This window comes from Micromesistius poutassou (assembly GCF_964030765.1).
Source record: "Micromesistius poutassou genome assembly, chromosome: 4".
NCBI lineage: Eukaryota > Metazoa > Chordata > Actinopteri > Gadiformes > Gadidae > Micromesistius > Micromesistius poutassou.
In genome coordinates, this window is record NC_140274.1 from 14,586,775 (window position 1) to 14,613,787 (window position 27,013).

A 27,013-nucleotide genomic window follows, 5' to 3' on the forward strand; every position below is an offset into this window, starting at 1 on the left:
GCTGAATGGGAAAGGGTGGCGCCAATCCTCCACCAACCCCATATGAACAAAAGATGAACTGCAGATTAAATAAATCTAAGATTATGTAAATGTAGATAGTCGGTGAGAGAGCAGCCAATGAAAGACTCTTCATGTCCTGGTTCTGTCTGTGTGTTTGTTGCGTGCTCCAGACAGCGGCCGGCCTTGGGGGAGTGTCTGGCCAACCTGGCCGCGGCCATGCCTGTAGCATACCTGGAGCCGTCTCTCAACGAGTTCAACGCGTTTTCCGTCTACACCACCAAGACCCCCAGGGAGAGATCCAGTCAGTGCAGCTCTGTCTTTACATAGTTTCAACTACTGATTGTATTATCTATTTATTATATTTTATCATTATTATTTGTATTAATTTAATTGTATTTTATGATCATTTTATTCATGCGCTTTGCATCATTATAAAAAGTACATACTTTTTATAATGATAAATATTTTGAATTTTAACATGAACATTAAAATTCCAAATAATACCTAATTAATCTGCCAACTCCATTCCCTGTCCTCCACCTCCTCCTTGTCCTCCTCCCCCAGTCCTGGGCCTCCCCAACCAGGTGGAGGAGTTGTGTCCGGACATCCCGGGGCTGGACATCCTGATAAAGGAGATCAGTGAGCTAAGTGAGTCGGGGGCACGCTACACGGAGATGCCCCACGTGATCGAGATCACGCTGCCCATGCTGTGTAACTACCTGCCCCGCTGGTGGGAGAGGGGACTGGAGAACTTCCCAGAGATGGACGGACAGATCTGCACGGGCGTCACCTCGGAGCAGCTCAACCAGCTGCTGGGCAGCATCATGAAGATCGTGGTCAACAACCTGGGCATCGACGAGGCCTCCTGGATGAAGAGGCTGGCAGGTGGGTCCTTGTTGGGAGTGTTGGAGGTCTGAGTCTCCTTACACCAGGGCTATATCTGCGATCATCCTTGAGTGACATGCCCTAACCCCTACCTGCTTCGTAATGCTCTTGAATTCACAGAAAATCCCTTTGGATAGTGTTTTTCTAGAAGACTAAATAGTTCATAGGGATACTAACCAAACCCTGGAACCTTGGCAACCAAACTTAGTAACCACTGAAACTAAACTAAATGCTCAAGTAAACTGAAGGAGCACCGTAAAAACAGGTTATCAGATCCAATTTGCTATTTTTGTTTATTACTCTGTTGTATCCACGTTGAATGCAAATTATAATCAGATGATTTAGGAGATCATCTCTCGAGATGAGATCAAACTCCTGACGACAGTTTATAGTACCAAAAGTTTTACACAGATAACCGTTACCTGCTTATTAATTAGAACTATTTTTAAATTAACCATTGGGATGGTCAGCTCTGTCAATTTGTCAATCCGTCAATAATCAAGAAAATAACCTGACATCCAAGCATTTGTTGAAGTTTGTTTTCCTTACAACAAAGTTTGGCTCAATTCTGCAGGATTATTTTCTGATAATTATGTAGATTTGGGGACTTTTTATGGAATCAGCTTGACGAACCAGCATTACTGGATTATCTAGAGTATCAGCAAGACAGTTGTTTATTTTTTCTCTTGGACACATATAATCAACAAAAGACATGGCTACTAAAAAGTTAGCAGAGGACATGGAAGAAGTTAAGATCCTTGAACTTCATGTCAGCGGAAATGACCAAGGTGGTGACTCAACAGAAAGGCATGCTGGATCTAATTGATGAAGTGAAGCAGCTGAAGGATTTGGTCAAAGAAAAAGACAAGAAGATTGAAGAGTTGGAAAGGAGAGTGGGAGATCTGGAACAATATACAAGAATGGAGGATCTGGTGATATCTGGACTTGAGACAACTCATCGTACCTATGCACGAACAACAGCAAGTGACAAGGAAGGGGAGGATGCACCAAGAAGTGATCTGCACACACTTGAGCAGCAAGTCATCAAATTCTTCAATGACAAAGACATTCCTCTAGACAGTACTTGGACAAGGAACTGCAAAATAATGATAAGACTCAATGGCACACCGGAACAAGCTAAAGTAATTGTCATCAGAGAGATCACAGATCTTGATCAATATAAATGAAGATTAGGACAGGTAGAATAGTGGGGGAGTGTCATAATTTTTGTTGTTTTGTTTTGTTTTTTGTTGGGATTAATGAGGACACCTAATGATGGGTGATTAAATTAATAATGGATTGTGTGACATAGATTTTGTCTTTTGATCTGCAAGACCCATTTCTTTTTTTTTTTTTTAATATTTTTATTGGAAAACCACAATACAATACTACAGTCACGGAAATACAATTTAACTTTTTCCTTTTTTTTTTAAACATATGCATATGCACACGGCTACATATACACAAACAACCAAAATACCCCCCCAAAAAAAACAAAAAACCACTCTGATAGGAATATAGAAGAAAACAATTAAATTGAATTACAGAGTACCGTGTAATAAACAAAGAACAACCACCCACCCCCGCCCCCACTCAGCTCAACATGACCAACACACAAATTACTGGTTATTTATGCAATACAAAAGATACAACAATAACAGACACCCAATCAATTAGGTAGTACCTTTAAATTAGTGAAATAGGAAATAAAGGGTTGCCATTTGGAGAAAAATTTGACTGTACATCCTCTTAACGTGTACTTAATTTTCTCAAGTCTCAAAAAAAACATGACATCTTTGAGCCACTGGGAGATAGAAGGATATTTAACAGACTTCCAATGTAACAATAAGGAACGTCTTGCTAGTAAGGATGTGAAAGCTATAATGTCCTTTTGTGTAGGGTTAAGTGCAAGTGTAGGGTCAGGAATCCCAAATATAGCAATCATAGGACAAGGTTGGAGATTAACCCCAAGAACAGAGGACATAATAGCAAAATAACCCACCCAGAAACCATTCAGATCAGGACAAAAGAAAAACATGTGGCTAAGATGACAAGGAGAGCCATGGCATTTATCACATTTGTCTTCCACTTCCGGATATATTTCAGATAGTCTAGACTTGGAAAAATGTACCCTGTGTAAGACCTTAAATTGAATAAGTCCAAGCCGAGCACAAGAGGTGGTAGATCGTATCCTCTCTATGGCCTGTTCCCAGGACTCCTCATGTATTTGTATTCCCAGCTCCATTTCCCATGTACACTTAAGTTTAGCGTTAGAGTGGTCGCTAAAAGCTAAGATAATACCATACAGCTTTGAAATGATTCCTCTGCGATGAGGGACAAATGAAAGCATGGTTTCCCACTGGTGTTCAGGAGGTAAAGAGGGGAAATTAGGGAAACGCTTAGCCACAAAATTACGAGTTTGAAAATAGCGAAATAGATGAGTAACAGGAAGGTCATAGCGAAATGACAAATTGGCAAAACTATCAAAGACACCATTTACATATAAATATCTGAATTGTGTAATACCCTTATCATACCACACTGAAAATGTCGAATCCGAAAGCGATGGAGGAAATAGATGGTTGTTATTTAGAGGACCCAAGGAAGATGCAGCTATAAATTTAAAGTGCCGTCTAAATTGATACCAGATTTTGAGAGTGTTAAGGACCACTTGATTATCAGTATATAGAGAGGGTTTTATAGGTAAAGAAGAATAAAGTAGAGCAGGTATCGAAGATCCCCTACAGGATGACAGTTCCAATTTACACCAAGAGGATTCAGGAGACTTTAACCAATAGCAAAGTTTATGGATGTGAGCTGCCCAATAGTAAGTTAGAAAATTAGGTAATGCAAGACCTCCACTAAGTCTGCATCTCTGCAGTAAAGTTTTACGAACCCTAGGTGATTTCCCACCCCAAATAAAAGAACAAATTATCTTATCCAGTGAGTCAAAAAAATGTTTTGGCAGAAAAAGAGGAACTGATTGGAATAAAAATATAAATTTTGGTAAAATATTCATTTTAACAACATTGATCTTGCCAATTAATGATAGGGGGAGGTTACCCCATCTCTGAATATCAGATGTAATCTTTGAGATAAGGGGAGTGAAATTTGCAGATGCAAGGCCAGATAAAGTACGAGTCACATTAATACCTAGGTATTTAAACCCTGATGGACTAAATTGAAAAGGTAAATCCGACTGTTGAATATGACATGCTGCAGTATTAATGGGAAAACACTCACTTTTCCCCAAATTTAATTTATAACCTGAAAAGGCGCTAAAGTTCTTCAAAATACTTGAAACAGCAGGGATAGAGAGTGTAGGATCAGTTATATACAATAACAAATCATCCGCATACAGCGACAATTTGTATTCAATTCCATTACGGGTGATTCCTTTGAATAAGGGAGAATATCTTAATGTAATAGATAGAGGCTCGATAGCGATGGCAAAGAGCAAAGGTGATAAAGGACAACCCTGGCGACATCCACGTCCAAGGGCAAAATAATCTGAATAAACATCATTAGTATGGACACTTGCCTTAGGGGACGAATAAAGGAGGCGAATCCAAGAGATAAATTTATCACCAAATCCGAATTTCTTCAGAACTGCAAACAAGTACTCCCACTCTACCCTATCGAATGCCTTTTCAGCATCCAAAGAAATCACAAGTTCAGGAAGTTCAGCCGAATGTTTTGAGTAAATTATATTGAAAAGTGTACGGATATTAAAAAACAATTGACGACCCTTTATAAAACCATTTTGCTCTTCGGATATAATATGAGGAAGCACACTCTCTAAACGGGATGCAATTACTTTAGCCAACACCTTTACATCAGCATTAAGCAGAGATAATGGTCTATAGGAACCACATGAGGTTGGATCTTTGTCCTTTTTGAGAAGGAGAGCAATAGTGGCTTGTGTCAAGGTTGGTGGTAATAATCCACTGTCCAAGGATTTGTTGAATACTGATAAAAGCAGCGGTGCCAATTTACCAATAAAAGTTTTGAAAAATTCAATCGGAAACCCATCAGGGCCTGGGGCTTTGTTAGATTGCATAGCTTTAATTGCATTTGATACTTCTTCAAGGGAGAGTGGGGAGTCCAGATGCGTGGCGGTATCAGTACCAATGACAGGATTTGACAGATTCTGAAGAAATTTGTTCATTTCAGTGTTGTCTGTAGGAAATTCAGATTTATATAATGACGAATAAAATGATTTAAAAGTAGCATTAATTTCCAGAGGATCCATAGTAATAGTGTCACAAGTATTTTTAATACTAGGAATCAAACGGGAAGTGGCCTGTCGTCGTAGCTGATGTGCCAGTAAACGACTTGCCTTGTCGCCATGTTCATAATATGAACCACGACTGCATAGTAACAAGCGCTCTGCCTCTTTAGTTGAGATAAGATCAAATTCTGCTTGCAACTCAACACGCTGCTTAAGTAATTCGGGAGAGGGGTTCAGTGCACATCTTCGATCAAGGTTACTAATCTCAGATGCAAGTATATTAAGCCTAGCATTAATCTTTTTATTAGAGAGAGCAGAGTAAGAAATAATTTGACCTCTCAGGTAACATTTAAGTGTCTCCCACACCAATGAATCTGAGGAGGAGTCATTTTGATTGAAAGACAAGAACTCGTCAATAGAGTTTGAAATATGTTCGCAAAATTCTTTGTCTGCCAAAAGAAGAGAGTTAAATCTCCAAAGTGGTGGGCTACGTTTATAGGTAGAAAATTTAATATCCAATAATAAAGGGGAATGGTCTGATATTACAATACCTAAATAATCAGATGAATTTACGCACAAATCAAGTGTATTGTCAATAAAAAAGTAATCGATCCTAGAGTATGAATGGTGCACCTGGGAGAAGAAAGAGAATTTTTTAATAGAAGGGTTACGAGCCCTCCATGGATCAATAAGACCATTCTGTTTCATAAAATCAGAAAATGTTTTAGACATAGCAGATTGAGTCAGACTGCGAGGATTAGACCGATCCAAGATTGGGTCAAAAACACAATTTAAATCTCCTCCGAAGATCAGCAGGTGTGTGTTCAAGAAGGGGATGTTACTCAGCAATCTGTTAGCGAATTCAACATCATCGAAATTCGGAGCATATACATTTACGAACAGAACCTTTCTTTGCATTAGGGTACCAGCAACCATGAGGTATCTGCCATTCCTATCAGCAATAACATCAGTGGATGAGAAGTTAACTTTTTTGTTAATTAAAATGGCGACTCCTCTAGCCTTTGAATTAAAGTTTGAGTGGAAGACTTGACCTACCCAAGGGCAATGTAATCTATGGTGATCTTTAGTGCGAAGGTGAGTCTCCTGTAAAAACACTAAATCGGAATTTAAACGTTTCAAATGTGCAAAAACCTTAGATCTTTTGATAGGATTACCCATACCTCTGATATTCCAACTGATAAATCTGAGAGGTGTGCCTGACCCAGCAATGCTGGGATCTATATTGCTATTAACCATTTAAAAATATATAAATGTTCATAGAGAGCCAAAGTGGGACACCCTCCCCCCAACATACCCCTAAACATAAATACACCCAAAGTCCCCATATAACCACAGAACAGAGGAGACAGCAGTGTTTCCCACAATAACCAAAAGTTGTCCACAATAGCGTTGAACAACCCGGAGACTACACGGAACATACAAAAGAGAGAAAAAACTCCCGCCGATCTCGACATTATTCAACAGTATACGCGCAATGATAAACATGTTATATTGAAAAAGCTCACATATTGTTTCACTCAGAGATCAGAGTCTTGACATAGCCGCTGGCTTCCTCCGCTGAAACGAAGTCCTTCTCAACACCGTTGTATGTGATGCGAAGTCGCGCTGGATGCATCAGTCCATACCGAGCACCGTCAAGGCCACGGAGTTGGCGTCTGACCTCGTTGAATGCAGCCCGAGCCCGGGCTATCTTGGCGGTGTGGTCAGGGAAGACTGAGATGGTCAAGTCTCTGACTTTAATCTGTCGGAGCTCTCTGGCGCGGCGCAGAACGTCAACACAGTCACCGCAGTAGTGAAATCTGCACACAATGGCTCGTGGACGCTCACCGGGCTTGGGTTTGGGTTGGAGGGTCCGGTGGGACCGGTCCAAGAGCGGCTCCTTTACCAGACCGAACGCCTCCGTCAGTAAGGCGGCTACAGCAGTAGTGGTACAGGTGTCAGGGCCCTCCGGTACTCCCACAATCCTGATGTTGTTCCGCCGTGATCTGGACTCCAAGTCCTCACATTTATTTTCCAGCTTGGCTACGTTAGCTGTAAGGGACTTGATAGTAGTTTTCATCTCGGCGATGTCATCGGAGCACTCGGTGAGTGAGTGCTCCATCTCTCCGACCGTACCTTTCAGCTCGGACACGGTAGCATCGGTAGCAGCTCTATCGTTCGCCAGCTGTGTCTTCACCGCTTGTAGGTCGAGCTTAATAGTAGACAAAGCATCCCCGAGAGTGTCCTGAAGTTCCTTCTTAAAAATATCAGCAATATCTTTCCTTAGTGAGGCCAGCAACTCGAGCCTGAGGGCGGTGGTGTCGAGGTTAGCGTGAGTCGCGGCGATCTGTGCAGGAGCCGATGGCTCACCCAAGCACGCGGTCGCGGTTTGTGGACCGGGCCGCAGGTGCGTCTGAACAGTATTGCGAGTTTTAGAGTTTTTTGCAGACATTTTACGCAGTTCAGAATCAAACTTCCCAACCAAAAAGTAATGCGGAGTAAAAAAAGACAAAATATGTGACTAAAAAGCGCAGATTAATTACAATTTTAATCGAAATCGGCAGGAGCCTCCAAACTCACGTCCTACTCCATTAAAGCTCAGCAGCGCCCCCCAAGACCCATTTCTACCAGAATATTGATTTGAACTGTGAATATTACTTTGAGGACAAACTTAATTTTATAACTAAGGGTTTTTCTATAATCCACTTTAACAGTAGGAGTCTGTACAGTAACTTTTCCAAGATCAAAGACTTCCTTCAACAGTTTCACCACAAGTTTTGTATAGTAGCAGTTTCAGAGACCTGGCTTAGTGATGATAATGAATTACATGATGGCTTAGAGCAGGGTTTCTCAACGGGGGCGGCAGCGCCCCCTGGGGGGCGTTCGTAGAACCTAGGGGGGCGCTGGGAACGAACACGGGGGCGTCACAACTTCGCTTGTGTAGCGGTCATTATTTTGAACTTTTTAAACTTTCATGGTTTTCAAATATTTTCGGTGCAAAAATAGGATAACTGAAATAAAAAGCCTATCTTAATATGGGTTTCTAACCCCTCTATCGTCTCATCTACTTTTTACTTTATGCTCAGTGCTGTCATGATCGCCATAGTAACGCCGATAAACAAACCCACCTCATCGCAGTAGCGTGGTGCTTTAGAAACGAGTTCGCCCTCCCCTGACTTCCACTGGTTGGTTTGCGGGACATGCAAAGCAAGCGGCGGATGGGGCATTACACTAAGCAACATGAACCTCATCCATATTACATAGTAAGGCAACACAAGACGTGAATAAAGCTAACTCCGCTTAGCATGCTAATTGTAAACAATAGAACGTGCGCATTACGTGTAGACCACCGCAACGTCGCTCATTACGTCTGTGAACCGATAAACACTTTCATAAGGTACGCACACCAACCGGCACATACGCATTTAACACTGATGTTACAGGCGCTTAACTTGTATAGTAACAAACTACTTTAATTACTATTTGGCCGCAAACTTAAACGTGCTACTCTCAGAACGAAGCGGATGAAGGCTGCACGTGCACAGCGTTGCTAGGCAACGTCACGTAAACAAAGGGAGTCTTTCGTGCACATATTGAACCCTAGTTCGCGGGTTAACAGTTCAATAACCAATAAAAATGTACACAAGCACTGTTACGTATTAAACTTCAATAGCTCAATAATAAAACCTTTTAATAAAACTCTGAATACACATTTTCTTGTCCAGAAGAAACCAAAACGGCACAGAAGTTTTTTATTCAAGCAATGTAGCACGAGTTGGAGTGGAGTTGGTGATGGATATAGCCTACCCACGGGTGTCGCAAAAAAATGTTTAAACAAAATTAACAACAATAATAATGGGGGGGGGGGGGGGGGGCGCCAGAGGATCAGGGTAAGGTAAGGGGGGCGTTTGCTCAAAAAAGGTTGAGAAACACTGGCTTAGAGGGTTATGAAATGTTTGGGCAAAACAGGATGAACAAAAGGGGAGGTGGTGTTGCGCTGTTTGTGAGGAGTGGTCTTAAATGTAAAGTTATTGGGAATATGACTGCTGTTATTGATAATTTGATGGAATGTATAACACTTGAGATCATGTTTGAAAGAGCAAAAAATATATTGATTAGTTGCAACTATCAAACCCCAGGATCCTGCATTGATAAATTTAACAAGAAGATTCCTGAGTTATATGATAAGCATAATGACAAGGTGATTTTAGTTTGTGGTGATTTCAACATTGATTTGGTGAAATCCAACAATGATACAAAGACTACAGAATTTGTTAATACTATGTTTAGCATGAGTTTATATCCATTAATTTTGAAGCCCAGTAGAATAACTAAGGATAGTGCAACATTAATTGACAATATTTTTGTGAATTTAATTGATGGGAAGATAAAAAGTGGCTTGTTAATGATCGATGTAAGTGATCACTTGCCTGTTTTTGCAGTGTTGGAAATGAACAATAGTTTTACTTTAAGAACCAGGAAGACATATAATTTGGTTAGAGAGAAGACACCAGAAGCATTCATGGCTTTTAAAGCAGCACTTTCCAATCACGATTGGCAAGACGTTTATGTGGAGAATGCCAATGATTCTTATAATGCATTTTTGGATACATTTTTGGCATTTTATAATCAGCATTGTCCACTGAAAGATTTCAAACAAACTTCTAGAAGAAAAGGGAAGCCATGGTTAACGAAGGGCTTGAAAAAGGCTTATAAAAAGAAAAATAGGCTATATATTGAATTCATGAGGCATCCAACTAAAGCAAAAGAGGAACAACTAAAGCAAAATAAGTACAAGAATAAAATATATAAACAGATTATAAAAACAGATTGATGACTATTATGAGATGCCAAAAAAAGGATTACTACAAGTGTGCTTAATGAGGTAATTAAAAAACAATAATAAGAACCATCCAACACATATTGTGAAAAATGAAAATACAATCATTGAGAATATAGAGGAGATTGTTAATGAATGATTGTTAATGAATTGTTAATGTTGGCCCAAACCTAGCAGTGGCCCAAACCTACCATAGTGAAGCTACAGCAGCCAAAATTCAATGTTTCTTGGCGGAGTTAGCGAGAGTGATATATTAGAAGTGGTCCTACAGTTTAAGAATAAAAAATCAACAGATTGTAATGATGTTGATATGTCATTTGTAAAATAAGTAATTTACTGCATCCTTAAACCATTTACCTATGTCTGCAACAAATCCTTTCTTACTGTGTGTTCACACCAAATGCGACGGCGTGACACGTTTCAATACAAAATCAACGTAGAGACACGAATCGGGCGAATATTTTTGTCGCCGAAACCAGCGACAAGATTTGATTGACAGCGCGACAGTTTTCCACGTGAACGGCGAGCACGTTCACGAGGATTTGCAGCGCGACAAATTCGCTGAAGTTTAAATATTTCAACTTTTCCGCGGCATTCGCGTGAGATCAGCGTTCACTCCCTGTGGGTAACGTGGGTGAAGTAACGTAAAACAGCCAATCACCGCTCAACCGGCTGGGCCAACCATTCCCTGCACTCCGCAGTGAACCGCAACTTGGAGGAGAAAGTGATTGTTGCCGTTTGCGACTCCCGGAGCTCTATCTATATATAATATTATATGATATTATATATATAATATATAAATATCTATATAATATAAACATATATATAATATCATGGCACAAAGCGGTGTGCGCCTCCGGATTATATTATTAACCCATAAACGACGGGCATTCCGACGTCTCTCCCTCTTCCACAACAGGTAAAGACATGCAATGGTGGTTCTCGGCCATGGTTGATGAGAATGAATTGGCATAAAGCACCGTTGGCGGGCAAAATATGTTGTCAGACAAAATTCGCTGAGCGACAAGTTCGCCTGACATAACTGCACAGCGACAGATTATGATTTGTCGCGCGGCAACAATCGCTTGTTCGCGCGAACAGGCGAAACATGTGTCTTTTGGTGTGAACACACAGTAACAGGTAGGCCTACTTTCCCTGATAGAATGAAAATTGCCAAAGTGATACCAATTTACAAAAATGGGGATAAGCAAACGGTATCAAATTACAGACCTGGGCCCCGTTTCCCGAAAGCATCGTTAGCCTAACAACGTCGTTAACACCGTCGTACGATCATCGCAGCATTTTCGGACCGTTTCCCGAAAGCATTGTAACGTAACAACGTCGTTAAAACCCTTGTAGCTAACGACGCCTACAGGGGTACTCGTTAAGCACTAGGATGCATCGTTACTATAGCCTCAGTGGAGTCACCAGCTGGACATTCCGTGTATTGGATGTGTTTTATTAAAACACGTCATCCAATACCACTGAATGTCCAGCTGGCGCTATTTCGCAATACCCCAAAAACAGTGGTTCCCGCATATATATTACTCGTAGACTACTGTTAGATTTAAATAGCACAGACAGAGACATGTTAGAAGTCAACACAAATATAATTTATTGCAGCAATTTAAAATTCCAAAAATAAATGTACCGATGAAACGCCACGTCACAAGGCAACCCTATCACCATTCACAAGGCATATAATAAAATCAAATGATTCCGTTGCTCGTGTGGGAGGTCGCTTGCGAGCGGCACTTGCTGTCTCCCTCTGATTTTAATTCAACCATCGTGGTTAAAATGTCCTCATATTGATCAATGACAGAAGACATACTGTACATGAATCATGCTGAAACCAGCGGGTGTCGGATAATTTCTGCAGGCGTTTTTTGTTGCGATTGTTTGACATAAAGCACTGTAGGCGCGTCAGTGAGGCTGTGATGAAGTTCACTATTTATTGGACCGTGTCTAGACAGTTACGAACTCCCACCCTGACCTTAGTGGAGTGCACAATCGCCAAGTTGAGAGCGTGGTTTTCTGTACGTAGACTGCTGCGGGAAACTGCTGCGATGCGTGCCATTCCCGCTTACATTGCCCGCACCATCATACCCCCTGCCCAACAATATGGGCAGGAATCGATCTAGACCAGCAACAGCAATAGCCGTGTCAATGCCTCTGCGTTTGAATGATAATGAATGAATGGAACGTTGAATTTCTAATGTTGACACCAAAGTTGAGAGTGCGCGGCGCCTCCATCACTGAATGAATGAATGAATGAAACGGAATGCAGGAATCAGAGAAAGTCTGCCCTCTTTGCGGCGCAAAGCGTGTTTCAGAAATCAGCACATTTAAATAAATGCTATAGGCCTAGTTGTCACACAGACACATGCTATTTTTAATTTTTTTAATATGGAATTATTTCAGGGGAGAAAATGCCGTGAAACAATGTACGCACGGTGCGTTCGGGATTAGGACTGATATAGCATATGTCTGCCTATAAATTGTGTTTTAATATTTGTAGCATTCATCTTAGTCTATTCTTTTCGTAGGCTACTCTGCTGTTGGCCTTGATGGGGGGATTTTTTTGCTGCCACAAAATATAGTTGAATCCAACAACATTCCTGCGTCTCCCCCTCCTACCGAGCCCATTTCAGCACCGTGTCAGTAGGCAGCTACAATCCTACGACGTCGTAAGAGTAGAGCACGCGCGTTCATGTTAAGATGAGTTTCGGGAAACGGATCGTACGAGCATGGATCCATCGTTATCGGGAAACGAGGCCCAGTGTCTCTTCTACCCCAATTTTCTAAATACTTGAAAAGTTATTTGTTAATAGACTTGATGCCTTTGTTGAGAAATATGAGCTGCTTAGTGACCATCAATATGGTTTCAGAAGCAATCGATCAACAACGTTGGCAGTGATGGAATTTGTAGAAAATTTAGCAACAGCAGTGGACGAGAAACAACACGCAGTAGGTGTGTTTATTGATTTGCAGAAGGCATTTGACACAATTGATCATTCCTTACTTCTAAAGAAATGTGATCATTATGGTTTAAGAGGCGTTGTACAACTTTGGTTAAGGAGTTATTTAGAGAATAGGTTTCAATATGTAAAAATGAATGACACTGAATCATCTTTAAGAAGAGTAATTTGTGGTGTTCCACAAGGTTCAGTATTGGGACCTAAGTTATTTTTACTTTATATAAATTACATTTGTACTGTATCCAAAATATTAAAATGTGTAATGTTTGCAGACAACACAAATTTATATTGTTCTGGGTATGATATGAAGGAGTTAGGGTTAGGGTTAGGTGTTGTTGAACACAGTAGAGAAGGAGCTGATGGTGTTAAAAACATGGTTTGATTTGAATAAATTATCACTTAATGAAAATAAAACAAAATTCATGGTTTTTGGTGGTGGCATGGCTAATTGTGAGATTAAATTGTTCTTAAATGGAGTTGAAATAGAACAAGTTTATGAAACAACGTTTTTGGGAGTGATTATTGATCATAACTGGAATCTTCATATAGATTATATCAAACGTAAATTATCAAAATCTATGGCTATACTCTTTAAAACGAGGGATTTATTAAATAAGAACTGCCTTCATGTATTGTACTATTCACTTATAATGCCTTACATGTAATACTGTGTTGAAATATGGGGAAATGTATACAAAACAAATATAGACCCGATTATTAAACTTCAGAAAAGAGCCATTAGGATAATAAATAAAACTGGCTATTATGAATCAACTAATCAACTTTTCATATGTTCTAATGTTTTAAAATTTGGGATATTGGATATTGCATTCTCAAAAGTGGTGGAAATTGTTTTTCGAGTGCTGAGCAATAGAGTTCCAAGTAGAATTCAATCATTTTTTTAAATGAGAGAAGGAAATATTCATTTGAGAGGACTGTTTATTTTTAAGACTGTTAATGTCAGGACAAATGTTAAAAAAAGATGTGCCTCAGTTTTGGGGGCTATATTATAGAATGGACTTAGTAATGAGCTGAAATTGTCTAGCTCTCTGTTTATGTTTAAAAAGACTTTAAAAAGGAAAATAATCAATGATTATATGATGATTGTGTGACACATATTGATTCAAGGATGATTGAAAATCATAAGGTTAATTTGAAGAAAAAAAAAAGAAAAAGAGTATTTATGTGTTTGTGTATGTATGTACGTATGTATATGTATGTGTATATATATGTATATATGTTTTATTATTATTATTTCATAGGACTATTGCTGATTACCATTTAATTCATTTAGATAAATACTGGGAAAGGCAAATATAAGCCATGAGCTTCAGCCTATTCCCTTTTTTTGGTTAGTGAATTATATGTATTTGTTGTAACTACTTTTGCTTTGCATGCTTAACCAAAAATGAATGAGATGAAACATTCAAAACATTCAAATTAAATATAATAATTATAAAAACGATTAAATAAATGTTTTAAGTTGGACTAAACTGCTAAATTGCTAAATAATTCCACAATATTTAAATAGATGATTAGATCATGGATCCAGACCAGGACTCTTTAACTCACTACTCCGCATCGGTCTGTGTGTTTGTGTGTGTGTGTGTGTGTGTGTGTGTGTGTGCTTCCTCAGTGTTCGCACAGCCCATTGTTAGCCGGGCGAAGCCAGAGATGCTCAAGTCCCACTTCATCCCGACCATGGAGAAGCTGAAGAAGCGGTCCGGGAAGGTGGTGGCGGAGGAGGAGCATCTCCGCATGGAGGGCAAGTCGGAGGTGGACAGCGAGGATGGCACCATCCGGGATGAGTTTGCCGTGCTCTGCAGAGACCTGTACGCCCTCTACCCCCTGCTCATCCGCTACGTGGACAACAACAGGTATCTGGGCAGAGTCACACAGTGCAACGACGCACACAGCCAATGGAAGGCACGCTGTACGCGTTGTGCTTTATACTTCTCCTTCTCCTTCCTTTTATGCAATGCTTGCAGGGTTTCCCACAGAACTTCATGGCTTAGGCGACTGCCTAAGCAACACACGCCTGCCGCCTTAACTATGTCAGCAGAAAGAAATGATAAATGAAAAGATGATAATTAATGATTATTTTAAAATATTTCTATAGTTAAAATTGCACAAATTAATTCACTGTTCTTGTTCCAGGTGTTGAAAAGCTGCTTATTTATTAATTAGAAATTATTATAATTTAATATTTAGTGTTTAATAAATAATTGTTGATCATAGTACAGACCCCCTGCGGGAAACCCTGGCTTGTATTAAAGTATTACACATGCATTGTACACTAAAGACAGTATGGATTATCTCTCCACCAAAGTCTCTTCTGGAACATGTTTTATACATATGCTAGTAGGTATGGTAGTCCGAATGGTTTTGACCGTTGACCTTTGTGTGACCCCCTCCACCAGGGCCAGGTGGCTGACCTGCCCTGACCCCGATGCCGAGGAGCTGTTCAGGATGGTGGGAGAGGTCTTCATCTTCTGGTCCAAATCCCATGTGAGTTTCACCAACATCTCGCCTGTTGACCTTCTGGGGACTCAAACACAGCATACAATGAATATCACAGCAGACACAAACACGAATAAAGCATATGGTGAAAGGCTATCATTTATTAAATCCTATTGAATATTCCATGTCAACATATGAAATCATGATACGGTTACGGATAACATTCTCTCTCTTTCTTTCTCATTGGCTGTCTCTCCCCCTCTCTCTTTTTGGTGAGCAGAACTTCAAGCGAGAGGAGCAGAACTTCGTGGTGATGAATGAGATCAACAACATGTCGTTCCTAACGGCTGACAGTAAGAGTAAGATGAGCAAGGTGAGGCCATCACAATCTTCCCTTCCCAGGAACATTCATATCGTATCACACGCAATGAAGCTAAACTCTAATAACGCATAATTCACTCACTTTTTCCATTTCCCTGCAATGTGATTATTTGGTTATTTATTTATTGGTTATTTAGTCTGTGTACCATTACATTTATTTTTTTCATTACTAATTTTCCTTTGCAAATATTTAATTTCAAAGAAATACGATTTCCCTTTTATTTTTATTTATTTTTTAAAGAATACTCTTTGTACCCTAAGAAGAATTAGGATACTGACGTCCTCTCTAGCTAGCGTCTCCTTCACTAACATCTTCTTACCTAGCAACTCTTTAGCTAGCGCCGTCTCTAGCTAGCGTTTCTTTAGCTAGCATCTCTTCAGCTTGCGTTCCCTCTGCTAGCATCTCCTTATAGAGCAACTCTTTAGTTAGCATCTCTCTGGTGAGCTTCCCTTTAGTCAGCGTCTTCTGTAGCTAGTGTGGTACTAGTGTAGTGTTGCCCTTCTCAACTCTTCTCTCTCCCTATGTGCTGTGTCGGGGTTGTGGATGCGGCGCTCTAGGGTGGAGGAGATGGAGAGGTTAGACTGTGTTTGTGCACGAGCACGTGCACTGTGCTCTCCGCATGGTGCTCGGGTGGCGTTTAGCTTAAGCTTTCATGCAAGACACAAGAAACACTAGATAATAAGAAAAAAATGATCACGTCAAGGTACACGCACAGACACACACCCAAACACGCTCACACATACACGTACACACACCATCTATAGTGAGGACCAGGCACACAAAAACATACACTCACTGGCATTCACTCAAAAACAAACAAGACAAACACATACTTGCATACACACACACACAGACACACAGACACACACACACACACACACACACACACACACACACACACACACACACACACACACACACACACACACACACACACACACACACACACACACACACACACACACACACACACACACACACTCACACACACACACGAGTAGTATTGTATCACTGCAGTGCATAGCGTCACTAGTCGTGGTCATGTCTGACATGAATTGGTGTACGTTTAACCATGGCTCACTATGCTAACAGTGTCCAGGTTTCTGCTCCAGACAAACACCAGAATATTCTGACCGTCATAATGATAAAAAATGGGGTTAAGCCTGTACACTGTTGGTTATCTATATAGTCAGCCAGCACAAACACCTAGCAGTGTCTGTACGGTCGCTTATGAGTAGCAGCGTCTGAATGGTTAGCCAGCGGTGCTTACATGTAGCCTCTGCTGGATTGTCTTATTGGTATAAGAATTCTGTCTGCAAGGTGGACTGGTCTCAGATATAATCCTATATCAGAACACTAGTGTGCGTTTGTGTGTGTGTGTGTGGGGGGGGGGGGGGGGGGGGGGTACTGTGTGCATGTGTGTGTGTGTGTGTGTGTGTGTGTGTGTGTGTATGTATGTATGTATGTGTGTATATGGATGTGTGTGCGTATATGTATGTGTGCGTGCCGCGCGTATATGTATGTGTGTGCGCGTGCAGGGTCTGAGGTGGCTTCCTACCAGCTGTGATATAGAGTGTGATGCTGTGAGGCCTCAGTCATGGAGCTCGGCTGCAATGAAAACACAAAAAAACTACCATATTGAGGATGTAAACATGGCCACTGAGCTCCATCACATTGTTTGATTTGTTCTCTGATGATTTTGGTCTCTCTGTTGGCTTTCCTGGAGTTCACTGATGCTTGGGCTTATTGTTCTCAACCTTTCTTTTTGTAGATGGTCTCTTAATTGTCTTTCCTTTCTGTTAACATCTCATAATGCAACACTTTCATAAAAATTCATAATATGGCTGAAACTCATGACCATTCCCTGCTGTCTTTTTAGCTTTAGCTTCACCCACTTAAGATTAACATAGGTGGCTGGGTATGTTGGAATGTCTAGTTCTCTTGACATATCTGTGTATTCATAGAGACTACAGGGTCACTAATTCCTGCTTTTCCTCCATCTCTAATTGATTGAAATCATTGTTTCATTGAACTCTGGAAATGTTTCACAACTGTAAATTCAACATCTGTGTATTTGGGTCCTGACTTTTTAACTCTACTGTTGCTACTGTTTTTAGCTTTTTACCTGACTGTTGCAACAGCTCCGTCTGTCTCTCACTTTATCTCCATCTCTCTCTCTCTCTTCTCTCTCTCACTTTATCTCCATCACATCTCTTTCTCCATTGCTCTCACCCTTTCTCTCTCTCTCTCTCTCTCTCTCTCTCTCTCTCTCTCTCTCTCTCTCTCTCTCTCTCTCTCTCTCTCTCTCTCTCTCTCTCTTCCTTTTTCATTTCTATCCATCTCTCTCTCTGTCATACTCACACTTGAGGTTGTTGCAAGAGCAGACAACAAGCTTGTGTTATAAGCAGAGCATCAGGTTGGGTTGGTGAGGGACTGACTCTGTGTGCTGTGTAAGCCAGGGGCTGTGGCACCTCCTGCCCCGACAAACCCACTAACAGTAATTATACTTCTGGGTCGCATGGCCACCGTAGATACGCCATGGATCTCTACACTGGTACCTGCATTTCTGGTATGGCATTGGTTATAGAGTAACGTGGAACCCTGCGGTGTACCTATGACGGCTATCAAACGCAGAAGTATAATTAGCCTTCAGGGTGTCTTGTCCAAGACTGCCTCAGCTAAGTTGCCCGGCAATACTACGAGGGCCGACTCAAACACCCTGCAAGACTGATCTGGTGTTTGGAGAAAACAGCTTCAGCTGTAGTTCTGTTTGATGTCACACGATTGGTTTGTATCGAACAAGGGAATGTTGCTGTTGATCCATATATTATGAATTGGAAAGAGATAAAACCATCGTGTTTCTGCTCCTAGACTCTAATTTCTGTTTCTTGGATAAAAAATGTCAGCCCTTAGAGTCAAACTTTTCTGCTTCTGGAATCTATAACTTCTGCTTCTAGAATCAAAAATGTCTGCTCCTAGAATCTAAGACAAAAGTTTTTACCAATGGCTGCTGGGTTAGAATTGGATCCTTGAAGCAGAACATTCCGTCTAGTAGTTGAATTTTGGAGGGAGCCCCCCCAACCCTCCTCTTGGTTGGATTGGACCAACTGACGCACTCCTATGTCTGCAGTCTGGAGACTCGGGTCAGGAGCGCTCCAAGAAGAAGCGCAGAGGGGATCGCTACTCGGTGCAGACATCTCTGATCGTAGCGGCCCTGAAGAAGATGCTGCCCATCGGCCTGAACATGTGCTCCCCCGCCGACCAGGAGCTCATCAACCTGGCCAAGATCAGATATTCTCTGGTAGTGCACACACATACACACACACACACTGTGCACCCAGACATGTTGCATGGTCTGCAGTCTAAAGTGTGTACAATCCTTGACAATTGGCATAGTTTTTACCACTTCACCTGAGCTGAAAGGCATTTACCAGGTGAAGCCATCTGACATGTACTTTGAGCTTACAAGGTATCCATAGATTAGTTGAGTCAATAAGGTCATGACTGATCCAGGGGGCTGCTTCTTCTCCTCTGCTCCACAGAAAGACACAGACGAAGAGGTGAGGGAGTTCCTGCAGAACAACCTCCACCTGCAGGGCAAGGTGAGTAGTAACTCCCTGTGTCCATATGTCTGTATGTCTATTTGCATTTTATACACACTCCTGTGAGAACATTGATCTAGCTTCACATGAGCTGCAGTTTATTGTCAACTTTTCATTTGTTTATTAGTCAGCTCAGAACAGCTAAGATTCTTTTTTATCCAAAGAAACTCAAATTCAGAAATTCACAGTTTTCTGCGGCAAACTACATAACAGTTTACTTGCTCTAAGAGTGTACCCATCCAGGTTAGTGTAGTCAAACTGTCTCCAAGCTAGCCTATTCCCAACCCTGGTCTCTCAGCTGAGCATTGTGAGCATGAGGGTCTGCGCATACCAGTGGGGTCTTCACCTGCCTCGTTGTGGGCGTGGTCTCCAGGTGGAGGACCCGGCCATGCGCTGGCAGATGTCCCTCTACAAGGAGATGTCTGGGAAAGCGGAGGACGCGGAGGACCCGGAGAAGGTGGTGAAGAGGGTGCAGGAGGTGTCTGCCGTGCTCTACCACATAGAAGTGGTGAGGAGACGCACGCACAATAAGCACAATAAGCACTCCCGAGACTACACACACTCATACCTCCCTTTTCTTGCTCACATCTGTCCGCATGCCGTCACCATGACCACGATCTATTCCCCTCTTGCCAGACGGAGCATCCATTTAAGTCCAAGAAGATGGTCTGGCACAAGCTGCTGTCGAAGCAGAGACGCAGGGCAGTGGTGGCCTGCTTCAGGATGACCCCGCTGTACAACATCGCCAGGTAAACCCCTATTACCTACACAGGAAACTACCAAGTAAACCAATCTTCCTACACAGTTAAATAACAGGTAAACCACTCCCTCTAACCAGGTAAACCCCTAAACCTACACAGGAAACTAACAGGTAAAACCCTCACCCGACGTAGGCAACTACCATGTAAACCAAACTTCCTACACAGTTAAATAACAGGTAAACCACTCCCTCTAACCAGGTAACCCCCTCTACTTAAACAGGTTACTAACAGCCAACCACTCCCTTTAGTCATGTGAACCCCATCTACCTACATAGGTGAAGAACAGGTTAACACCTCCCTCTATCAAGGTAAACTCTCTACCTTCTCAGGTAATCAAGAGGAAAAAAAAAACCTCCCTCTAATCAGGTAAACGCGCTACCTACACAGGTTAATCAAGAGGCTAACCAGTTCCTCTAGCCAGGTAAACCCTCTACCTACACAGGTTTATCAAGAGGCTAACCAGTTCCTTTAGCCAGGTAAACCCTCTACCTACACAGGTTTATCAAGAGGCTAACCAGTTCCTTTAGCCAGGTAAACCCTCTGCCTACACAGGTGAACAGCAGGTAAACCCCCCTCTCTAGCCAGGTCAACCTCTCCACCTAAACATTAAGGCGGAATTAAGGAATAAATCCAGCTTCAAGCAGTCCCAGCAGGTATAGCACGCGCTCTATCACACATCCTGGGATTTGTTCAGAAGAATGGAGAAGGAACACTTTGAAGTCATCTATGGATTTTTGTGTTGTGAATGGTCCTCGGCGTCTCATCTCTCGTCTCTGTCCTCAGGCACAGAGGATCCAACATGTTCCTGGACGGATACAAACGCAACTGGCTGATGACCGAGGGCTACTCCTTTGAGGACATGATGATCGATGACCTGTCGGTGGGTCTCGCCTGCTCTATTAATCCTGTGTCAGGATCAACGACCTACGCAAACACAAAGCGCTTATTTCCCTGTTCCTTTCTGTGAGCAGAAAGCTCTGGAGGTGGAGGGGGAGGAGGAAGAAGAGGAGCAGGAGGCCAAGCCAGACCCTCTTCATCAGCTGATTCTTCATTTCAGCCGCACCGCGCTCACTGAAAAGACGTAAGAGCTCCCCCATGTGGCTCCTAGCTGACACTGCGTGTCACAAATGAAAGCAATTTAAATTGAAAATACATTGCTAAATGCATTTTAAGTAATCAAAGTGTCCTGTTGCTCTGTTACAGTAAACTGGATGTTGATCACCTGTATATGTCTTACGCTGATATTATGGCAAAGGTAAGATTGATGTAGCTCACATACTGAATCTGTACCCATTCTGATCCAGTTCACATTCTGATATAGTTCACAATCAGAAACACTTCAGAGTATAATTCAGTTCACGTTCCAAATCGATGTACGTTCGAAATCAGTTCATATTCCAAATCAATTTACATAAAATTCAGTTCACATTATAATTCAGTAGAAATTCTGCATCAGTTCACATTCCGATTCAGTTCAAATTCAGTCACAGAAAAGTTACTGATTCTCCACTAGCATAAGCCTCCTTAAGCAAGTCACTTGGCTCATTAATACTACTACATTGTTTGTCACCTTGTTCCACAGTGTGTATGAGTGTGTATCAAAGTGAATCCAATAAAGATCACTGTGCAATTCACTATATCCATAAACACAGTAGTTTCTAGTCTAGAGACTATGATTTCTGCTACTATTACTACTACTATTCATCAGAAGTACAGTATAACAGTATATGACAGAATCCTTCTATCCTTCAATGAAAATCTTGAAGCCTCGCGACCAGGGTGAGGGTCAACCACTTAATGAATATAAAATAAGTATAAAATAAATATTTTTATTCTTTTCTTTTCTCAAAGAGTAATTTTTGCTTCCCTCCCTCCAGAGCTGCCACATTGGTGAGGAGGACGATGGGGAGTGTGAGGAGGGGGAGGAGCCGGCCTTTGAGGTGCGACAGACAGAGATGGTATGGGGGGAACCAGGGGCAGGGGATGGGGGGGCGGAGAGACCACGCCTCCCCCCACAGTGAGGGAACACAACCAACGCACCCAAGACACTCCCCCCAGCACCGCTGACACAAACCCTACCTCTATCTACTTTCCGCTGTCTCTCTCTTTCTGTCTGACACTGTTTCTGTATCATGTCTCTCTCTCTCTTTGCTTCTCTCTCTTTCTCCACCCTTCTCTATTTGTCTGTATTTTATTCTCTCTCTCTCTGTCTCTTTGCTTCTCTCTTTCTCCACCCTTCTCTCTTTATCTGTATTTTATTCTCTCTCTCTCTCTCTCTCTCTCTGTCTCTTTGCTTCTCTCTCTTTCTCTACCCTTCTCTCTTTATCTGTATTTTATTCTCTCTCTCTCTCTCTCTCTGTCTCTTTGCTTCTCTCTCTTTCTCTACCCTTCTCTCGTTATCTGTATTTTATTCTCTCTCTCTGTCTCTTTGCTTCTCTCTTTCTCCACCCTTCTCTCTTTACCTGTATTTTATTCTCTCTCTCTCTCTGTCTCTTTGCTTCTCTCTCTTTCTCTACCCTTTTCTCGTTACCTGTATTTTATTCTCTCTCTCTCTGTCTCTTTGCTTCTCTCTCTTTCTCTACCCTTCTCTCTTTATCTGTATTGTATTCTCTCTCTCTCTTTTTCTATCTTTCTTTCTTTCTTTCTTTCTTCCTTCCTTCCTTCCTTCCTTCCTTCCTTCCTTCCTTCCTTCCACTCACACAACTTGTCTATATTTTCTGTTGCTATGGTGACTGACTGTCTTGTGCAATCCTTTGCTGGACTCTAATCTGAGTGGTGTAGTGTAGTTTGAAACCAGTGTGACCCCGTTTCCTCAGTGTGTGTGAGGCAGAGGTCAACGCAAAACACCAAACCCCTGTGATAAGCGCAGCTTGGAGAACGCAGACGGACTGCAGCATCGCAACCTTCAACCCTGACTTGCAATTTAGAATTTAACCTGGATTAGAGCACCAGTGGCTGTACTGAGTTCTCTCACCTGACGCCAGACAACAATATATGCTTCGGATAGGGAAAGGCTAACGATTTTTGTGCGGAACATGACATGGCCCTTCAAATAGTCTATTCTATTAAGAGTCACTCTATTTCTACAAGTCTATTCTAGTTCAATTGGAAGCTAAACTGTGTTCAGGTCTTTAAACGTCATGTTTGGCCCAGCCATCGTAAGGCTTCCCTGGCATATTAGTCAGGTGAGAGAATGGGAAACCATTCACTCTATAGAAGTCAGGTTTGGATTCTGCGCTGCTGAAATTAGATAGATATTTTATAGCTTGTTAATAGTATTGGAACATGGCTTTGGATCCAAATAAAGTGCCAATCATACACATTCTATAACTAGTGTATGTACATATATATATAAATATATATATACAGTATATACTCACAGTATTTATATATTTGGAAAAATAATGTTACCATTCTAGTTAAGGGTAAAATTTGTCAGTGTTCAACAGCAGCTAATGAGGTTTCAGGGTCTCTGATCTCAGAGCCCGCCTTCTGCTTTAGCTCTAGCTGATTGGTCCAGCCCTCCCCCACCTGCTGTGTGACTCACCCAATCTTCGACCGCTGTTTGTACTAACCTCTTATGAACCTGATAACCTGTTAACCTCTTCAGGTGTGTGTTAATTGTTCAGCTGTGCTGTTAATTGCTAATCCATCTCTATGTGGAGTGGATCTCCAGTAACAGGTCCTCGCTCCTGTACTAAAACAAAGACTGCAGTAAAAGCCTGTGCAACAGTCAGCCAGGCATAAACAAATCCTGGCTCACACACTTTCTCTCTCTCACAAACACACACACGCACACACACACACCTACACACACACAAACAATTAACAAGCACATACCCCAACACGCATAACACATTTCTACCCATAACCATTGATGATCGAAAACAACAAAAAAATGACATCTTCAGATGTCAGATTTAAATATCTTTAACATCATTCAACAAAATGACAAAGGGAGGGAGGGAGGGAGGAAAGGAGGGAGGAAGGGATGGAGGGAGGAAGGGATGAAGGATGGAGGGAGGGGGGAGGGAGGACCATTCTGGATGCTGCATTGGGTTGTGGTATCACCTGCTGAAGGATTGATTCCTGTATAATCCCCTTTTCTCTATAGGATGGCTGTATTAGGAATCTGTACAGAGAATGCAGTAGGATGGAAATAATACTGTTTTTGGTATTATAAATGTATATATTTTATATAGTATAACTTTATAAAGTTATAAACAGTAAACAAACGTAAACGTAAAGTAAATGATCAATGTCTGAACCGCTACACCTGAATACCCATTAATGTAATAGCTTATAGCAGTACATTAGTACACAGCTTCCATGAGAGCATAGTGCTACTATTAGCAAAGAGCTATAATTAGCATACAGCCTTGATCAGCATAGAGCCAACATTGGCACATTAGCATTTAGCTACTATTAGGACATGAGCGTTCCTTCATGTTTGATCCATGAGCCAGAGAAGCATCCAGATGGTAAACTGTGGATGAAACGTGCATGCATCTCAGTGTTTCATCCTGTACTGGCCTACGTGAACGTATGTTTTTGTGTGTGTGTGTGTGTGTGTGTGTGTGTGTGTGTGTGTGTGTGTGTGTGTGTGTGTGTGTGTGTGTGTGTGTGTGTGTGTGTGTGTGTGTGTGTGTGTGTGTGTGTGTGTACTTGTGAGTTTATCCAGTGTCTTTACACACCTGTGTTTCTTCTGTGTGTTAACTTATACGTTTATTTACATGCTAATATAATAGTACGTCAGGTACACGTGTACCTGAATAAGTGTGAGTCTTACCGTACTCTGTGTATGTACGTCTATATGAGCATGCCTGTGTGCTCGGCATCTATAACTGTGTGTATGGGTGTGTGTGTGTGTGTGTGTGTGTGTGTGTGTAGCAGTGTGAGTGTTGGGGGCAGTGCAGCTTTACTGGGCGGGGTTACATCCCCTCTCCTCTCCCCCTGCAGGATAAGGAGATGGAGAAGCAGAGGCTTCTTTACCAGCAGTCCCGCCTGCACAACCGCGGAGCTGCAGAGATGGTGTTGCAGATGATCAGCGCCTGCAAAGGTACGCACCAAGCTTCCTGTCGCCAGGCGGGCACTTCCTGTCCAGACATTCAGTTTGTCAGATTTCTGTCAAAGTTTTCCATTTTTCCATTTCCATTTCTTTTTTGCTTCACGGGATTCTGATTGGTTAATGATGAAGCTTTCCTGTCACATGGGTTAAAGAAGGGGTCACTTCCTGTCTAATGGGATCCCAGACACTCATTTCCGTTTTCTTTATTTTTTTTTAAGAACGTAATTGGAATTAAGATTTGGTTAAGGATAGGGACACTTTTTGTCACATAGATTAGATTAGATACAACTTTATTAATCCCCCGCTGCTGTTGAAGCAGAGACGCAGGGGAAAGTTTGTTGCAACAGCCCAGCACAGCCCATAGGTCCTGAATGGTTAAATAGAGGGATCCTTCCTGTCATTTGGGCTTTGACTGGTCAGGAACAACACCTCCTTATCACATGGGCTACCAAACACAGATGTATGATAGCTACCATAATATGAGTTCTGAAACTCTTGCTATGGGTTGAATCCATATGGGTCGAGTGTTCACAGACAACACATACACCTACACACACACTCACACTCACACACACACACACACACACACACACAAATTCACAGTGCATGTCCCCTGTGTATCCAGGTGAACCTGGAGCCATGGTTTCTTCCACACTCAAGCTGGGAATCTCCATCCTCAACGGAGGCAACTGTGACGTCCAGCAGGTACACACACACTCACACATAACTCACACAACACATTCTGTGGTCTCTTCAAACTGATAAAGGGAAAGGAAAATGCACATCCTGCATCTGTATTCACTCTAATACTAATGTCTGACAAAAATGTATCCCAAGAAGGGATATTAATTTGAAGCTTTTGAATGTATTTTCTTTTTCCTGTGTGCGTGCGTGTGTGTGTTTGTGTGTGTTTGTAGAAAATGCTGGACTACCTGAAGGATAAGAAGGACGTGGGATTCTTCCTCAGTGTTCAGGCTCTAATGCAGACATGCAGGTACGGGGTCACATGGTGTTAGAGCAGACAGTCCATTGGTCGGTTTACCCACAGCAGTGAACCAATATTGAGGGGTCATGCCGTAGCTGTTAACACAACAAACACCTGATCAATTATTGTGCCAGACACAGGAGAGAGGGGAGATCTTAAGAATTGATAGACTCACGAATATTGTGAATTCCGATTTTTTTCACAACCCTTGTATGAAGCAGTCCTAGAATACCAGAATACTAGTACCAGAGTATTAGAAAATAGCATGTGTACCGGTTCCCCTTTAAAGTCAAACCACCCAGGTTTTGCACCTTAATATATACATATTTGATATAAAGATGTTTATTGTAGCATTATTGTCACCTGCTACACACCACCTAGGTGGCTGCCACACTCCACATAAGTGGCTTTTACCTGGCTACTCCAAATTCAGGACACATGGTGTAGATGTTAAAACTGTTATTTTGCAGAGTTTGCAATAATAAATGCTTGATACATCCAGCAGGTGCTCCATCCTGCCATGTAGGATATCTCCGTAGTGTGTGTGGTTGATGGCTGGTTTATGTAGCAGCCTCACCTAGCCCCAGAGTCTTATCACTCTGACTTGGGCCAGGTGAGGCTGCTTAAACCAGCCGTCAACAAATCACTCAACTTATATATAATAATGCATACATATAATTATATATACATGTATTTATTGTGTACATGGCGTGCTGTAGTTGTCAACTGGTGACCAGATTGTAACTGAAGTGTTTGTGTGCATTCTCAGCGTTTTGGACCTGAATGCGTTTGAGAGACAGAACAAGGCAGAGGGACTAGGA

General features: G+C 41.8%; 1 protein-coding gene across 2 annotated transcripts in view; it reads left to right on the forward strand.

Moving 5' to 3' along the window:
• Positions 1 to 27,013, forward strand: part of ryr1b (ryanodine receptor 1b (skeletal)) — a 108,233-nt gene that overhangs the window by 60,052 nt on the left and 21,168 nt on the right. For both annotated transcript variants that reach the window (XM_084466609.1, XM_084466610.1), the window contains exons 67-84: positions 171 to 301; positions 565 to 885; positions 14,571 to 14,811; positions 15,355 to 15,442; positions 15,675 to 15,767; positions 16,334 to 16,351; positions 18,907 to 19,077; positions 19,319 to 19,378; positions 19,752 to 19,886; positions 20,015 to 20,127; positions 20,923 to 21,019; positions 21,111 to 21,220; positions 21,343 to 21,394; positions 22,017 to 22,097; positions 25,099 to 25,198; positions 25,833 to 25,912; positions 26,125 to 26,201; positions 26,962 to 27,013. The exon at positions 26,962 to 27,013 is cut by the window's right edge and continues 22 nt beyond it. In XM_084466609.1, the coding sequence (XP_084322735.1) occupies positions 171 to 301; positions 565 to 885; positions 14,571 to 14,811; positions 15,355 to 15,442; positions 15,675 to 15,767; positions 16,334 to 16,351; positions 18,907 to 19,077; positions 19,319 to 19,378; positions 19,752 to 19,886; positions 20,015 to 20,127; positions 20,923 to 21,019; positions 21,111 to 21,220; positions 21,343 to 21,394; positions 22,017 to 22,097; positions 25,099 to 25,198; positions 25,833 to 25,912; positions 26,125 to 26,201; positions 26,962 to 27,013 (2,020 nt within the window). The remainder of the gene's footprint in view (positions 1 to 170; positions 302 to 564; positions 886 to 14,570; positions 14,812 to 15,354; positions 15,443 to 15,674; positions 15,768 to 16,333; positions 16,352 to 18,906; positions 19,078 to 19,318; positions 19,379 to 19,751; positions 19,887 to 20,014; positions 20,128 to 20,922; positions 21,020 to 21,110; positions 21,221 to 21,342; positions 21,395 to 22,016; positions 22,098 to 25,098; positions 25,199 to 25,832; positions 25,913 to 26,124; positions 26,202 to 26,961) is intronic.